General features: G+C 48.4%; 1 protein-coding gene and 1 non-coding gene across 3 annotated transcripts in view; one reads left to right on the forward strand and one right to left on the reverse strand.

The window, feature by feature from the left end:
• Positions 1-446: 446 nt before the first annotated feature.
• On the forward strand, positions 447-518 carry TRNAQ-CUG. The gene has a single exon. It is a non-coding gene; the product is annotated as a tRNA-Gln (tRNA).
• Positions 519-10,270: 9,752 nt separating this feature from the next.
• RHEB (Ras homolog, mTORC1 binding) overlaps positions 10,271-17,959 on the reverse strand; it is a 61,090-nt gene continuing 53,401 nt past the window's right edge. For both annotated transcript variants that reach the window (XM_025200450.1, XM_025200449.1), the window contains exon 8: positions 10,271-10,764. In XM_025200450.1, coding sequence (XP_025056235.1) covers positions 10,672-10,764 — 93 coding nt within the window. In that variant the 3' untranslated portion in view covers positions 10,271-10,671. The remainder of the gene's footprint in view (positions 10,765-17,959) is intronic.

A 17,959-nucleotide genomic window follows, 5' to 3' on the forward strand; every position in this document is an offset into this window, starting at 1 on the left:
GCACAAAGCCGGGCTGTGGTGCAAGCGTCGCTGCATGGAGAGTCTGTGAGGGACCCAGGACCCTGGGAGCTGCAGCAAGGTGGCTCAAGTCTTCATCCACGGTGTGAGGCCGGGCACAGGAGTCAGCGCTACCGTGGGGTGAGTCATTGCAGGATGTAAGACCCAGGAGGAGGGACCAGGTGGTCTGGGACCCATTCCCTGCAGTGGGTCTGCAAGGGCCTCAGGAACGGAGCAGTTCTTGAGCACAGGGAGCAGCATTCAGAGTGGCATGGACCTGCGTATGCACGAGGTGGCCCAGGCCCGCAACTCCCCCTAAGGATTGAGCCACTGGGACACGTGAATGAGTCACGCCACTCCCCTAAGGCCTGCAACTGAGCCCTCCCTGGAGAAACATTAGCCAGGCCAGGGAGCTTATGAACACTGCCCCAGCCAGCTCCAAAATAGCAGGTCCCATGGTGTAATGGTTAGCACTCTGGACTCTGAATCCAGTGATCTGAGTTCAAATCTCAGTGGGACCTCAGCACACTAAAACGTCTTTATTTCCAAGGTAAGTAATACTGGCTCCTAGCTTGGGGGTCGGACATGATGATCTGCTTAGGTCCCTTCCATCCCTACATCTATGAATCTAAGATAGGCGTCCAAGTGTTTCTTAAAAGCTAATGTTTATAAACTGCTCTCACTCAAAAGACAGAGCCCATCATAATGGGACCCTCACCCTTAGCAGGACCTCAAAGCAAATAATGCTAACTGTCCTGTTCTCCACAGCTGACCTGTCACACTGTTGAATTCCAATAGAGGGGAAGTAGCTTCCGAACGAGGCAACTAACTAGAATAACCATCGCTTCCCAGACCAACCAGTTCTCCCTTTCAAAAGGGGCAAGATGGCTCATGGAGATAACAGATTTCACGGCATGCTCTTTAGAAAGGTTTTCAGCACTAATCACTGGCATATTCTGTCTGTTCTCATCATTGTGGCGACCCACAAGTCCGACCAGCGGGATCTGAGATCTGCTGAGCCTGTGCATCTCTGTGTACATTAGAGGGACATCATCTTTGTATTTCTAACCTGGAATGTGGTTAGGGACTGTCTAGAGTCAGGAAGAGCTTTGCTTTGCCATGGGAACAGAGAAAACAATGAAGCTCTCCTCTATGCAGATACCGAGAAGGTCAAAGCTGCCAGGTCCGCTGGCTGGCAGACCGGAGCTGGAGGGGACTCATAACAGGCTTGCTTGTAGGCCTTTGCAAAGCACTGAGCATTGCCAAAGGAAATGAACTGCCAGACCCTGTTGGCTGCCCACAATGTCTGGCAGGAACTGAACAGTGGTTGGTGCAGTGCCCTCTTACACATCCGCAAGAGGGAGTGGAAGGACACAGGCAGGGTGTCCCCACAGATCCCAGGGGACACTGCTGCTCAGATGTTCTGGGCGTGTGCGCATCATCACAGCGGGGGACCATCCGGGCAGTGCTCAGAGAACAGCAGTTAAATGCACTGCAGAGCCCGTGCACTTTGAAATCAGCAGGCACCAGGCGGCTAGGTCTGGGGCCATTCAAGGATTGCGATGCTGCCCAGGGTCGCAGAAGGAGAGCAGAATCTGAGGTCAAACCAGGTCAGAAAGCCAGTCCAGGAGCAGGGTCTAAGAGAAAGCCAGTTGATCAATCCAAGAGCAAGAAAGCCAGTCAATCAATCCAAGAGCAAGAGCAAGAAAGCCAGTCGATCAATTCAAGAGCAAGAGCAAGAAAGCCAGTCGATCAATCCAAGAGCATGTGAGCCAAGTCAAAAAGCCGGGCAGCCAAGGAGAGAGCGATGTCCAGGAGCAAGCCAGAGGGAACAGGGATGCGTTCTGGGATCATCAGCTCCACCTGTTACCCAGAAGAGCAGGTCCTGTTCTGTTCTGATTCAGGGTGTTTACATGGGGGAAGTGGAGGTTCAGTTGTCCTTGGCCACCCACTGCAGGGTTAGGTCCCAATCTTGACAGCTGGCTGTGCTGCCAGACCGAGGCTCCAGGTCCGAGCCTGCAGCCTGTGCCCATTGCTGTACTGTCAGGCTGTGGACATGGTTACATTGACAAAGACATCCAGGCAGGGACAGTGTCAAAACCACAATAACTAACCACCGCCACACACTTCTACCAAGGGTGTTAACACAGGGGCCCACACAGGCCAACCTCTGTGTTCGTCAGAGTCGGCTGTGTTAATGCAGACACTAACAATCAAGACGGCCTCCTGTGCTAATCAACAACACCAGCGCCAGGATGCAGGGCAGTGCTAACATGAGCGCTGACTCGCCGGACCGGGGCCTTTTCTGACACAGGTTCTCCTCAGAAGACGCAGCTCCTGGAGGTGAAACATTAGGTGTGACACAGGTGATGCTAAAAGGGGTTATTTATTGACTTCACATATTTTTGCTCCCTTAGAAGGCATCACACCTTCTGCACGTACATTATAATTAAGAAAATGAGCAAGAGAATCAGGGGCTCACGTCACCCTTTCCGACACAGCTTGCATTCAACTTGGCTTCAAGTGGCGTGCTAAAGGTGTGTACATCAAGGTTGGGTTGGGCATTGGAGACTGCAAGCTTTCCCTCCATGTCTTCTCCTGCACTCATAGAGTCATTCAATTAACTACACACACACACGCACAAGTTCTTGTCTCTGCCTACAAAATGGCACTGAGCCACAAAACAACAAAAACATTTTTTTTATATCTGATTATTTCAGCCCTTATTACTCATTAATAGTTCTCAGAATCTGGATAATAAAAATGGAGGAGGTTGGATCACTTTTAGGCATCACCAGCACAACTCTGAGGGTGCCGACACTGCTTGGAGGGGAGCGGGTAACCTGACAGATGTGTCCTTTGCTTGTGATCATGACATCCAGTGAAAACAGTTTCTAAATCTGCTTTCATTGGAAGTTAAGACCACAGCAACACGTTTCTAAGGGTCTTTGGGTTTGGTAAATACACTAGCTATTTATTTACACTTCCCTTGGACTATTCATGTCACGAGAGGTTACTACATTCTTGTACTGGCATAATGAGGAAAAACTTTAAAAATCAGCAGCTATTTGTAGCTATCTGGTGATGGATCTGAGCAACAAACAGCTAACTTGGCCTCGGAGAGAAGCCGTCTTTAGTGACTCAAGGTTTTGATTTATTTATTTATTTTATTAAAGCAGCACATTGCTTGATTAAAACCTTGGCAATCAGGAAAAAATGTTTAAGACACTTCATTGGGTGTTGGTGAGTAATCGCTCCCAGTGCCTGACTGTTCACGATTTCCACGATTCCATCTTCCAGAGCTGTTGCCGCATGCAGCTTTAACTGTACGGTTGCCTGCAGAAAACACAAAATAGCCTGCCGACAGAGCGAGGAACTCCAGCCTTTTTTCATGCTGCCACACATTGTTCATGGGGAAATGGGAATCAGTCACTGCACAAGATTTGCCAGCGCTTGCCCCATAAGAAGAACGCGAGAACTTCCTAGCACAGAGCCCAGAAGCAGGCCGAGGTCAGTGGAGGCGAGAGGGCAGGTGCATGGAAAAGAAAGCAAGCAGTTTTCTGGCCATGAGGAAAAACATGACCCTTGAAGTTATTCTGGAACAGGGGATGCAGGAGGTAAAACTGGATATGAGGGCAGGAAGGACAAGGGCACTGAATAGCGGGTCCTAACACCCACCGAGTGCAGCGGCCTCGCCGCTGGTTCTGTCTCGCTGGGCCAAAGCATACACTGCGCAGCAGCCGCGTGCGATTTCCCCGTCTCCCCAGTTCCCTTTTTCATCCTGACAGTGGTTTACAACAGTTCTGCTGGGTTATGTGGCTTACAGGCGAGGGGCTGTTTACTCAGCTGTATGTTAACCTGTAACAATACATTGGTGGCTTAGCCTCTCTCTTACTTTGCTTATGTAGGCAAAATGAAAATCCTGTGGAACCACGTATGCACATCTACTATACATCCTGCCTGGAGGGAACAAAGGAGGAGGTTTCCTATAGAACCTGGGCTGAAAGCAAAAATAAAGATAACCTTTATAGCAGTTGACCTAGCGTGCCGTTATAGAGGCTTCTCTCTGCATTGTCCCAGGCATCAATACATCACCAGCACATGATGATCAGGCAGACATTTTAGTCGTGGGGGGGCATGATGGGTGCTACACATCAGACTTGGATAAACCACACCAGCCACCTCCCACGCTGCCGGGCCAGCAGACTCTGGTTAGGCTCCTATGGAAACTTCAGAGCTGCATCTTGCACAGCTGCAAAGAATGAGTTCAATCCTCTGTCTGGACTTGTGCCAAGGGCCCTTCCATCTGAGCTCAGCTGTAACAGGGGACTGATTCATTCAGGCTGGGCAGACAAAGGTGGCTGGCTCCAGTACTCCTGTATCACTTTTTTGGGCACTGTTGGCTACAGAACAGTATACCTTAGCCATGCTAGCTCCATGCACTGCTAGGCTTGAGCAGAGCTTTGACGGGAGTCCAAAGTCGCAGACAGCATGGCTCACTTCATTTACTGGAGCTTCTCCTTGGGACTTGTACCCTAGTTGTCAGAGTTAGCCGTACGGACAGGGAAGGACAGAGGGAGCCCTCAACACCTTGCAGTCAGGCTACTTACTCAAGTGCTTAACTTCAAGGCACCTTCCACAGGCCAGGTGCAATTTAGAGCTGGCCTCTGCCCCCTTTTTTTTTCATTTTTGGTGCAGGCACCGAATTCTTGTACTTACAAAATCGGCCCAGCTCATATGAGGGCGAAGCACATCCTAGGTTCAATTGACAACACAGCAGTAACTACAGAGCATGTCACTGAAAAGGATGGGGGCATTAGTGGTGGGGTGTCCTACCCACTCCCCTTCCCTCTTTCCAGTCCATCCCCAGGGCACCAAGTTCCTGAAGCTGCTGGGGTTACATTCTCCCTTCCAAAATGGAGCTAACAAAACTCCACTGAGAAACACCGGTACCCAGCTGAGAGTACCAGTGACGAGATAAGGGACGACCAGGAGCTCAGCGCTGGGTCAGCAGTGGTCTAAGCCATGAAGCAAGATCTGCGCCATTCATACTACTGTCCTGTAGAGAAATGCAAAGTAACTAATGCTGAGAGTCAGGATCAAGCCCTGCAGGCGAGTCACGGGAACAGATGAAGACACAGGCTGTGCTGTGGAAAGCTGGTTCCCTCTCCCCACTTCCCTACTCCCAGTTTTAACCACAGCCTTGCACTGTGGCCACGGGCAGCTCATTAACTCTGTCTACCTAAAGGTTCCCCTCCCTGTCCATAAAGCAAGCGTAACGCCGACCTGCCTGGGCTGGGTTGAGGGTTAGTCAGCGATTGTCAGATGCTTTGAAGTGGAGCAGCACTGTGATGATATCGGTGCTAATTATAACCTCTAGGTTATTCCCGCTCCTCCACAAGAGGCTACGAGAAGAGTAGCTGTGCCAATTCCTGAGTCATGGGCCAAGAGAGTTTTAGCCCGTTGCAAAGCAAAGCTAAAGGGTCAGCCTTTCCAGTTGCATCCTACCAGCCAGCTTGCAGAACCTGGCTCTCAACTGAGAGCGTCGAATTTTAACCCTTCCCCCCAGAAAACAGTGGGAGGGAGGGATAAACTCCAGCAGCCACCACACTCCCATCTCATGAGCTTGCTTGGGTGCTAGATGCTTGGATGCAGAAGCTTTATTCAGAAGCAACCTAGGCAAAAGCCTGCAACTGCCCAGCTACCTCTGGTAGGAAGAGCTCCAGGGATACCGTTGGCACACAGCTCTTCACTCTCTGAGCTGGGAACGGCGCATTGCACTGCTTGGTTCACTGGGCCAGCAATGTAGCTGCTACAAACAAGGGAGCAGCAAACTCTCGACAGCTCTCTGCTTGCCCAGGGAAGAAGCTACCTCCTCCCAGCTCCATCGTGCCCAAAGGGAAGGAAGTCCTCATCACTTGTGTCCAAGAAGAAACAGGTTGTGGGAGGGCAAAGGGAGGGAATAAGGGATTCAGAGACAGCTCAAAGATGCTGACTTAGCTGCTGTCATATAATTCAGCACCATTTCTAGGTTCTGCAGAAGGCAAGCATTCCTCCCAATCCCAAGGGCAGATCCTGCCTGCCATCCACCTTGATGGATGGTTACATAAGGCATGCTTATGCCACAGAAAGTTTAGTGATTGCAGTCTACGCTCAGCCTAGGAAAAAGCAGGTTAATTATAAATCACATCCCAGTGCAAAATGACTCCTGATTGCAGTAATGCTGCCTTATGTTGATTGTGCCTGTTATCCTTTGCCCCAGCTGTTTCTCAGTATGATGCTGAGCCTATTAAAGCACTCTTGATAGCAGCAGGCTTCCAATTGCCTCCAGTTCAGACAAAGACATCCTAAGTCATAGGGCCCACTGTGTAAGAGGAGCTATAGAAAGCAGCCCAGGATCACTGGGTGATGTGAAACAGTACAAGTCTCGCAAGAAAATAGAGAGTTAAGTTTGGAAGTGATAAGTGAATACTGAATAAAGCCTTCTAGAGCTTCCCTTTAAAGTCCTGATAGAGAAAAACTGAGCATGCCAGCTAGCAGTATGGTAAGTAGCAGGATGGTAAAGCTTCTGAGGGAAGACTAAGGCTATATCTGCTGGTCTTGCAGACACCTTACTTGGAAGAGCATGAATCTGACTTGTGTATACTACAGTGCAAGTACTCACCCTGCAACGCTACATGTGACCATGTCACCGAGGTCCAAAGCAGCAAGTCCATGTTTCACACAGATGATCTAGGAGCTCATTTTCAGTCCAGAAAAAAATGAATCACTTGTGATGGCTGCAATTTGTTTTAACAGCAGCTGAAAACTGATCCCTCGGTGATGGATGTGATATTTGATAGATATCGGGAAAACTTGCATGCGAGTATTCCAGAACACGTGCTTGCCGAGCACAAGCTTCTGGAAGTTCAGTCATCGTCTCTTCATTCCCTGCAAAGCAAACTGCTATTTCCTGCCCCAAAACAGCAAAAACCTTTTAAGCTCCCACAAATTAAAGGGGTGATAACTTCTATTAGCTGTCAAGCACATCCCTGCTCCTTTGCCGTCTCATCAGGCTGTAGAGATCCCCTCCCCCGCCCCATCAAAACATCAGCAGTTGTTTCCAAACACAGCTGGTGTGCGACACCTCCAGAGCTCAGCTTCCTGAATCGCCAAAAGAGCTTTTAGAAGGCACGAGGCAGATTTTGGAGATTCTAGTCAAGAAAAATTGAGAACCCACACTACTTATGTGCTTTGGGATACTGCAGTATGCCGTCACGAGAAGGTACTACCAGTACATCATAGGTGGCAGTGGACTTAGCAGAAGCAGTTGAACAATTTGGAACCACTGGATCTAATGCCTTATGACTTACCCAAGGTACAAGCCCTTAATGATGCTCAGGAAGAATCTGCACCTGCTTTTTAAAGGTTGCCCAGTGCACTTTACTTTCCACATTACTTCTGAAGCAGGCTCGCCCTGGGAGAAGGACATCCCAGGCACAGCCCCCAGTTCAACCATGACTCTGGGTGCAAGAGCTCCTGAAGCAGCAGCTTGCTCCAACTCTTCATGATCTTTTTCATTTCTTTTCATTGTGTGGCAAAGAGCCTGCTCCGGCGCAGTGTGAAGGAGTTGGGCTCTGTATAGAACATGAATGCTCATGAGCAGAGGGGAATCAGTGTTCAAAAAACCGAAGCATGGAGAGGAAATGGAACAGCTTCATCCTGTTTCAGGCTAAGAAGCCAGTTGGGAACAATCAGGTCAGTGTGAAGGATTAAGCAATTCAAGTTCTTCGATGACACACAGTACCAGGCAGAATCTCTGAAGTCTGCAGGTCTAGGCATTTATTTAGCAGCACAGGTGGACCACGGGAAGGCGAGTCCTCATGACCAGGGATGGGACAAGTCATCTCTAGTCTTCAGAGCCTGAACCAGATTCAGGGGCTGAGAGTTAGTCTAATACAGGGACAGGCAAACTACAGCCCACAGGCCAAATCCGGCCCACCGGGCCATTCTATCCAGCCCCTAAAAAATTTAGAAAGTTAAATATTTATCTGCCCCTGGCTGCCTGTCAAAAATTACAAGGCACCGGGGCAGGACTCAAAAGGAGCCGGCAGCAGGGCCAAGCAACTGCAGCAAGCCCCCTCCCCATCAACTGGAAGCCCATGCCTAGCAGAGGCTTCTGGCCTGGGGCTGTTTCTGCCTCCCTGCACTGTTCAGATAAGAACGGGGTGGAGGCAGAGGATCACCCCAGTCCTTGGGGCCGGGCCGACTTCTGCCGAGTCCTGAGGTCTGGTCCTGCAGCCAGGAACCACGTGGTGCCAAAGCAAGGCGGTGGGGGAGAGGAGCGGCTGCAGACAGGAAAGTGTGGAAATGACAGCGGCAGGGGTGCTGGGGGCAAGAGGGAGTGAGCAGGCACGCAGGAGCACAGGGACAGCTGGGCAGGAGGGCAGGGCTTGCGTCACCAGGGCCCAGAGCGGAGCAGGAGTGCGGGGCCCAGGCTGGCAGGGGCTCTATGGAGCTGGGCTGGCTGTCCCAGCAGGGAGAGGGGTGCCAGCTCAGCTCCATAGAGCCCCTGCCAGCCTGCAGCCTGCACTCCTGCTGCCCCGCTCTGGCCCCCAACGCAGGCCTCACATTCCCACCTAGCTGGTGGGGGTTGTGGACAAGCTCTCCCCCTCCACACATACCACAACCATCCCCAGCTCCCCTCCCCCCACACACTCACAGCCCCTATCCACACCCCACAAACCTATACCCACCCACCTATACCTCCCCCCCACAATATACAAGTGTAAGACTTCATTTTAAGCCATTGTGTAATCACCTCTATGTACACTACACAAACGCATGTAAATCAGGACAAACATACTTTTTGAAATCAAATTAATGCATGTTGTAGTAGATGTTTGATTTTTAGAATATAATTTGGTATTTTTCTGGTTCCAGAAATGTCAAACTCCCTTGCTGAAAGGAGTACTCCCAGGGGGCAAGGGGAGGGACTTCTGGTGGCAAAGGTCACAGGTTAGGAGGGACTTCTGGCCCCAAGATGGCAACCAGGGGGCAGGGCATCTGTCAAGAGGCAGGCCTACCTTTGCGGCCCTTCACATCTCGCCAAAACTTGGTAAGCAGCTCTCCAGCTGAAATAATTGCCTGCCCCTAGTCTAATAAACCAGATGTTGACACCAGAAGCACAGGAACAAGGTGAAAAAACAGGGACCAGGATGGGCTACAAGCAGCTCACCAAGAAGTTTGTCGGGGGCAGCTCATCACTGCCTACCCTGCTGGTCGGGGAAGTTCTCTTTGGGGCGTAGCAGCCAGGAATCCCATCTTGAGCTGGAGCAGGGACTCATCCAGCAGCTGAGCTGCAAAACTCTGCACCTGATCATTGCTCAGAGAAACCACCTGTTCTGGCTGCAGATGCTCTGCCAACTTATCCCACTGTTACAATTTCCTGTGCAGGTCTTCAATGGGGGTCAGCTGCAAAACACATCATCATGCAGGTAAGACCCCCACCTACCCTACAACATTTCCTTAGACGGGCAGGCCTACCCATCACCACAATAGTCCAAGTTTCTTTAAACACTTTTACTTAAATTCTGGTGTGAAATGTCTAGATTTTAGCATGCTCATTATTAGGGTCTGTGATCCTGAACCTTGTTAGTCTGGAAACAGTTTAGTTTGACTGGTCCACGCTGCTCTTCCAAATGAGAAGAAGCTGCAGAACAGAGCACATGTACACACACCTCCTACTCATGCTAGTGCTGTCTCAGCCCCTGAAGGCGATGGGGCAACACAATGGAGTGTACTTGAAGTGTATAGGCAGTGTGCCAGCCTGTTCAACATGTGCCCCTGCTTGCAAAACAGGAAATATGTAGGACCTGGAAAAATTGCTTCATGATTTTCTTTCTATTTTGAAACTCTCTAGCTATTAAACTTTTACAGAGACTTTTTCATAGGAATGCTGAGACCCCTCCCCATAGCTGTACATGCAAGGTGCCTCTATAATGACAACTGCTTAGCTGGAGAGTTGTGCTGGTTGCCCACTGTCCTCCTCTCACCCCCAGCCCTCCTCCCCAACACAGAAAGACTGTGTCACCCTAATGCTTCAGCCTGTACTAGTTTGTCCAAAGTTGCTGTCCAGACACATGGGAGTACTGCTAGCAGGCAAAAAAACTGAACTCACAGGCTTCAACCGTTCATCTCTTCTAGTCCGAGACCAGAGGTCGCATTCTAGGTCTCATTCTAGGTTACAACTATGTTGTAATCTGATTTATAAAACACCACACAGCAAGAACACTAAGGTCTGCAGCTATTTTATTTACAAGTATACATTTAACACAAAGAAACACTGATATCCAAGCCTAGTTAAGAGTAGTGTAACAATATGCATCATTTGATGATTATTCTAACCAACAAACTACACTGAAAAATTAATGCCTTAAAATTCTTGGTCATAATATTAAGAAATACAATATATAAATTGAAAATATGATTGCTTAAAATTTGAAAATGGAAGTGAAGCCATTTGCACAGGAGTCAGAGTTTAACATAATCTGAAGGGAAAGGCTCCAACCAATTGTAAATCTTTCAGGTTAAACAGAAGAAAAAAAAAGAAGCATAGTTTATCCTTGAAGATAACGGGCAGTTTGCTTCTTCAGGTAGAACGTATTCCCAGTGTTCTCAGGTTTTGCAATGGAATTACATTACTGAGCATGAAGACTTCCCGTGTGAAGCTGCCCCATCGATTTTTTCTGCCTCCAAAATTATCCTCTTAAAAACATCAACGGCAGTCTGCAAAGAGAGGGTGTGGTTAACATGTGGGCTGAAATTACTACTTATTGACAGAAAGGTGCCTTTGGCGCACACAGATTTCTTGGCTAGTCTAATAGACAAATGCATGTTCTAAACACTCCCAACTGACATCAACAATCATACAGAAAGATCTGGATAAGTGGGGGAAAAAAATTAACTGACAAGTTAGCACAAAAAAATCTCTTTTGGAAGAACAGGCATCTTCTCCCCCCACGATACACCTCCACGCTTGGAACATGCACAGAACATTCTCTAAATTATTCCACAGTTAAGCTGAACCATATCGAAACAAAACTAATGACTATGCTTCTGCTTTGCATTGTAAGCATTTTAAATAGCAAGTTTGTGCTGCCTGGCAGCACTGAAAGTTCAGAGCCTCTGCCACTCAAGAGTACAAGCCAATTCATATATTCACTCCCCAAGAAAATCTTACTACAATGCAGAGAGAAGGAGGCATTTTCTTGTAAAGCAAGAAACTCTACTTTTGAGAAATGTGTTTTTCACTCAAGCTAAAACCAAATCAGCCGAGCTTTTAGAACTTCAGTGTCTCGTGTCTACACAGTGAATCTTCTTATGCCGCAATACTGATGCATTTGGCATAAAAGGGCTATCATTCAGCTGCTGCCTAGTTTAAAAGTGATGGAGGTGTCATCATGTCCACCTTTACCTACATAAGCAGGGGTGACACTGCAGTACACTCCAAAGCAAGAGCTGAATTAAGAGAAGAAAAATACAAAGGTAAAACTTTAGCCAAAAACGTTGTCAGCAGGCCCATGGGCAGGTAGCTTGGGCATATGGACAGTCAAGGCTTCTATTATGCACATGAAACACCCTAACTGCAGAATACTGAACATTATCTAATGCCTTTGAGCTTCATAGTGTGACAAAGTTTAAGGTATTATGGAGATTTCCTCCAAACAGAAGCTATCCATCTGGCATGCACCCCTTCAGCAAGCTGCCCCTTAAGCAGGAGTTGCCTCTCCAATCACCTCTGCTGAAGCTCCCTGGCTATCCTGTCCATCCTTAGTACACAGTAATTCACTAGCTACCATTCTCTTAAACCAAACTGGGACCCTTTGACCAGCTCTTTGCCCCATTTCCTCCACCTCTCTCCATACAGCTGGCAGCTGAGCACCCTAGGTAGGACCCAACCAAAGCTCCTTCTAAGCAGGCTAGGCCACACCAATAACAGCTCTAGCTGGCATAAAGGGCGATTAACAGGGAGCGCTCCTGTGGCTGCTGCCAGGATGTTTTTGACTTACACTGCAGGCACCTCAAGGAATAGGATTCTGCAATCTCTACACCAGTGATGCCCAACCTTTCAGGCCTATACGTAGGGGTTGGTATTACCAATCTGGCATGCAGGACCAGGCCCAATGTGTGGCCCTATGCCAGACTGCACCTGCGGGCCCAGGTTCAAGCCCATGTCATCTGACCCACAGGGCTTGGAAATTCAGTAGCAGGGCAGTGGTGAGTAGCATTAATTGCCACCACTTCCCCACCAGCAAATTTCTGGACCTGCAGGGAACCTCGCGAGCAGTATGACCTGGCTTTGTGGGCTGGAGGTTGAGCACCACTGCAGCATACATTCCTTTTTGCGCCACTGTCCGGAAGCCAACATCAACAACAAAGTCATCATCCTCATTTGGGGTTTTGAGTTTAGCATGTTGAGCAGGTGGCATTTTACATTCAAAGGCCAGCATCCTTTTGTGCACCACTGTGTTTCCTCAGGCTCTGTCACCACTGATGTTTCGTAAGCAAAAGTTCACACAGCTTGAATCAGAAAGGAAAGAAGTACATTTTCTAGAAGGCTTTAAGGCAAGGAAACACAATATGCTGTGCAGTTTGAAATGAGTACGTGCTCGCAACAAGCTACTGGTTACCAGGTGTTCTAACTTGGCAGATGTATTTTCCCCAAGAAAACGCATTTAACTGGCTTGCTGCCAAATGAATCCCACCAACTCAAGTTTCCCTCCAATGCTAAAGTAATGGCCAAGTTCAACCTGCTCTGGTCTTGTTACTGTTTCCCATATTTAATGCCAGATGTGTGCTGTATTGTCTCAGAAACTTGTTAAAACACTTGGGTAGCTAGAAGGTGAGAGTTCTCACCATACAAAGCAGTTTTCGTGCAATACAAAAAACCTGACCTACATGGCCAATTCGCCTTTGCCTGCACAGGAAATACACTGTATAGAATAAGGGGTTGGCCAGTTCCAAAACAACACTACAGACCCCATCTACTGCCTCTTGATGAAAGCCTCTTCCAGGAAACACCTTACAAAGGAAAAAAATGAATCTGACCGAAATATACTGCAATGCTCTTTCTTAAATGCAGCAGAGATTTTAATAGTTTGGCTCGGGCAGGCGACCATCCCACCTGGAAAAAGGCTATTTAAAAAAAGAGCATTTGTTCTGTCAAATCAGAAGAGGCCAAGTACCCTCAACACACGTACCGAGTGCCCCTCACTAAGCAGCCACGGGGCAGTTTAATACATGTATACACTGTATAAACACAGTTTAAACCCTGCATGCAGGTTCACTGATCTTCAAAGTATTCCTCCTCCAAGAATGTGCAGAGGACGCCTTGCAGCACCCGGGTATTCTATTAACAATAAACTCTTAATCTAACAAATGAAAGTGCTTTTCTATATTTATATGCAAGCTTCAGGGCATTTGACATTCCTTCTCTTCCCACCGCCCCCGAAAGTACAAGAATGACAGAGACAGGACAGGACAAAGAGGCAGGGTCAGAAATGCAGCTGGACTTCAGACATGTAACTGCTGGCATTGTATTTCCAGCTTGGCCTTCGTTCATTTTTATTTCAATTTGCATTCTTAGCTGGTAGTGCTAGTTGATCTTGGGTCCCAACTTGGACAGAGGATCTTGAACAATAAACTCGGCAAGGGAGAAATTTCCTGTTTTCAATACTCTGCCAGTCCAAATACTTAAGACCACCTACCACGGCATCCCCAACCCCCAGGGCATCCCACACCACTCCACAGCATGTTCTTCCTGCAAGCTGCGTCTGACAGGGCCTGAGCAAAGTAACATCCAAACAGCTCTTTTATGGATCACAGGAGACTGGGTCTTACTATCCACTGAAAGGCCAGCTTTCTTCCCCTGCAAGTTTTACTGTCTTCCATGTTCACTCAGAAAAGGCTTAGCTGCTCTTCACTCTTGAAAGCTTTCCAGTAGATTGAATCCCAGATGAAAGATGGACGAGGACTCTGAGGTCACTGTACCAATATAACCATTTTCATAGATTTCATAGACATTAGGGCTGGAAGGGACCCCGGAAGATCATCGGGTCCAGCCCCCCTGCCCCAGGGGCAGGACGTCAGCTAGGGTCACAGGATCCCAGCAAGATGAATGTCCAATTGACTCTTAAAAGGAGTCCAGAGTAGGTGCTTGCACCACCTCTGGTGGCAGTCTGTTCCAGGCCTTGGGGGCTCAGACAGTAAAAAAGTTCTTCTTTACGTCCAGCCTGAAATGGTCTGGAGGAGTTTGTGACCATTTGACCTTGTCATCCCATGGGGTGCTCTGGTGAATAAGCGTTCCCCCATATACTGATGCACACCCCTTATATACTTATAGGCAGCCACCAGGTCCCCCCTGAGCCTGCGCTTTTCCAGGCTGAAGAGTCCCATAGCTCTCAGCCTCTCATAAGGCCTGTTGATCATGTGCATGGCTCTCCTCTGGACTCTCGCAAGCCTCCCCACATGCTTTTTAAATTGTGGAGCCCAGAATTGGATGCAATACTCCAGCTGTGGCCTCACCAAGGCCGAGTACAGTGGGAGGATGACATCCTGGGATTTGCTAGAGAAGCATCTATGGATGCAAGGCAGAGTTTTGCTCGCTTTGCTGACTGCAACATCATATGAGCTGAGCCACCAATGTGAGGTTGCAGCTGGCAAAGTGAGCAAAACTCTGCCTTGCATCCAGAGATGCTTCTCTAGCAAATCCCAGGATGTCATCCTCCCTCATTTTGGTCTAGGACAAAGGGTGAAGACCTATGCCTGGGTTCAGGTGAACACAAAGACGGGCCCATCCAAACAAAAACTTCAAGCTCACCACCACGGATAGTTCAATCACTTCATGTTCACTAAGACCGGATCGGTGAAATGGCTCCTCTACTGGCAAGCTGGCAGGAATGTCAAGAAGGTGTTATCTGTCAGCTCTGTGCTCCTGAGGGAGGCCTGGCACCCAGCTTACTGGACTTACAAAGGACTTTTTCTATTCCCTCCCCCATCTAACCAGAACTAAGCAGAAGAAAAGTTTCATAGGCATCTTGGGCCATACATTCCTGGTCCCAGTCTGGGACACCTATCTAAACCTGATTGACTAAAACTCGGTTGCCAGGTTAGGGAAGGGGTATGGGGGACATTTGAACAGTGGTTAAGGGTTCATCACAGCGTCCAGCCCATTGGAGCCCTGACCACAAATGCTGCCATACTTTTCCTGGGATGACTGGTGGAAGTCCTCCCTATAAAGTTTATGAACACTCCAAGTAATCCCCTTAAGTATGTTAAAAGACTACAGTAAGATCTGAAAGTCATGCAAAGCTGAGGCTTATTCACAACAGGTAAAATACAAAACACTGATGTTGACTTCACAGTGCAAGCATAGCTAGGCCAACTGAGAAGAAACAATGTGGTATCTCTTCCAGTACATCTTCTTTATTCATAATAATTTCAAACTGGCTCCTAGGTGTCTGGTTATTCCTTAAAACTTTATGTTTTTCCTGGCTGTTAATCAGTTTCTTGAGATGTTCCAAACCAGATAACTCCTTGTCACCGAAAAAAGTAATTCATTTAAATTGAAACTTTATATAACAGAATTTTCCCTGTCAAATATGACTTGGGACGCTCTTGATTTACACAATTAAAAGAATGCTTTGAAGAGGCTGGACTAAGGTTATAAGAAAGATGTAAAGCAGCAAACAGTGTGCTTCAAGAGGGAGAAATCTCTCTGACACCATCCACTGTTGTTCTCGAGAAGTTGGGATAAACAGATCATCTCTGTTGGTCACCTGTTTAACCTTCAAAGACCGTGCTAGGAACTTTGCCTGTCAACAAACCACCCAAGTGCCTTGGAATGGTGAGATCCCAGCTCTCGCTCTCTCTTTCTCTCTCTAGGAATAGCTTTCTGAACCTGAACTGTATTAGTTAAGCTTGAGCTAGGTTTCCCCAAATACTCATTTGAACTAGGATACTATTGTAATTGTTTTTGTTTTTCCGTGCATGGCTATTGCTACTATTGCCATTGCTATTGCCATCATAAATTTCATATAATTAGCAATAAATAACTTTTATAGTCAAACGGGTGGTAACCGGGTGAATTCTTCCTTTTCTACTTCCCCTTCCCCACTTGGCCTGCAGCAACGCTTCTTTTACTTAAGCCAAAGATCCCTGTGAAGCCCAAAAATACTGTGGGGTCTGCTCATCAAGAGGCTACCACTACTAGGACAGTTAGGGCAAAAGATTGGGACATGCTGAGTTTGAGACATAAGGGGATCAGCTTGTGCAGGCTGAATGACCGTTTGGCTCAGACGGGCCCTACTGAACTGAATGCTGGCCCATGAGGGTGTCAGCTGGACACCCAACCTGATTCAGAGGTATTCTGTTCACCTGTGTGCTTGTGTCTGACTGTATTTTATTGTTACCTTAATGAACTGATCCCTGGCACACGAGGGTGTCAGCCTGTACATGCTGATCAACCCAGCTGGGTCAGACATGTCACATTAGAGAGAGAGAGAGAGAGAGAGAGAGAGAGAAATAGTGTAAGAGTGACAGTGAGAGAGTGTGAGTGAGTGCGCATTTGACTGATTCAGTGGCTGGAGGAACCCAGCCCCATTAAAACTGAGTCCTGCAAGATAGCTCCATTGGAGGTGAGGACTTGCAGAAGGGAGACATACAGCTCCATATAGAAACACAAGTAACACAAGCAGCATATTAATAGACTTACAAAGACCCTAGAAATGTACCCCTAATAAATGAGCACCCCCAAAGTGACGGGCAAATCTGGTAACAAAGGGCAGAACAAACAGTGCTCCCTGAAGCTGAAGCCAGCTCCACACACACAGATGCAGAGACAAGTCTGCCCATAATTTAGTCCTAATAGGTGGTTGGTTATGGCACCCACCCAGGAAGCTGAAGACCCAAGTTCTAGGCTACCCTTGCCTAGAGCAGTAGCAGCAGACACGGGTGCTTGTGCCCAGCGCAGGCGCTGCCACCTAGCAGCATGTGGCTCTGGCCAGCATTGTACAGTGTGGCCTAGTGGGGTTTGAGCCTGTATCTGACTTCCCACCAGTGTGCTCTAACCACTATACCATATGCCAGACATCACCTGAGAGCACCTCTTTTATGACCAGGCACTGCTCCTTGTGTTTAACAGCCAGTGGATAAAGACAGATGGTGAGCTGAGCAGTGGGGAAGTTTCAGTGAGATACCTGCTGGCTAGCACTCTTCCTTTCTGGCCCTCCTCCTGGCTGCCTAGGGGGCTGGCTTCAAAAGGAGTGATGGAGAGGAGGTAAGACAGTGCCTAAGCTTTGGCATAGTGGTTAGAGCACTATCCTGGCAAGTCAAAGAGATAGAGGTTCAATCCCCACCTTCCCTAGGTGGGGAGTCTCACTCAGGGTAAGTGAGATCAGCTTGGAATGGGTGTGTGTATACAGTGGCCAGGCACTTAGCCAGCATAGTTTTAGGAATAGACTTACAAATCCCAGGGGTAATTGAGTTGCTATCTGCACTTAGACAGTTAAAATGGCGACCCAGATATTTTATCCAGCCCACAGGGACCCTAAAAAAATTAGAAAATAAATATTTATCTGCCCCTGGAAGCCAGTCAAAGATGACAGGAGCCAGGGGAAGCTGCAGGCAGGACCAAGCAGCTGCAGAAGCAAGGCCCACCCGGTTAGGCACACACCCCCCAGCTCCCTTCTCCCTGCTGGTGTAGCCTAATCTGGCTCCAGAGAGCTCCTGCAGTACTACACCCTGCACCCCACTCTGGGCCCTGTTGGAACTGGCTCCAGTGCAGAAGGGCAGCAGTGGCAGACAGGTGAAGTGGCAAGCGGTAGCATGGGGCCACGCCGGTGCCCCATGGGCAGGAGCACGTAGCCCAGGCTTGGAGGAGCACTGACCTGCCGCAGAGATACTGTGGGCTAATCCTCTCTTT

This window comes from Alligator sinensis, unplaced genomic scaffold, assembly GCF_000455745.1.
Source record: "Alligator sinensis unplaced genomic scaffold, ASM45574v1 scaffold599_1, whole genome shotgun sequence".
NCBI lineage: Eukaryota > Metazoa > Chordata > Crocodylia > Alligatoridae > Alligator > Alligator sinensis.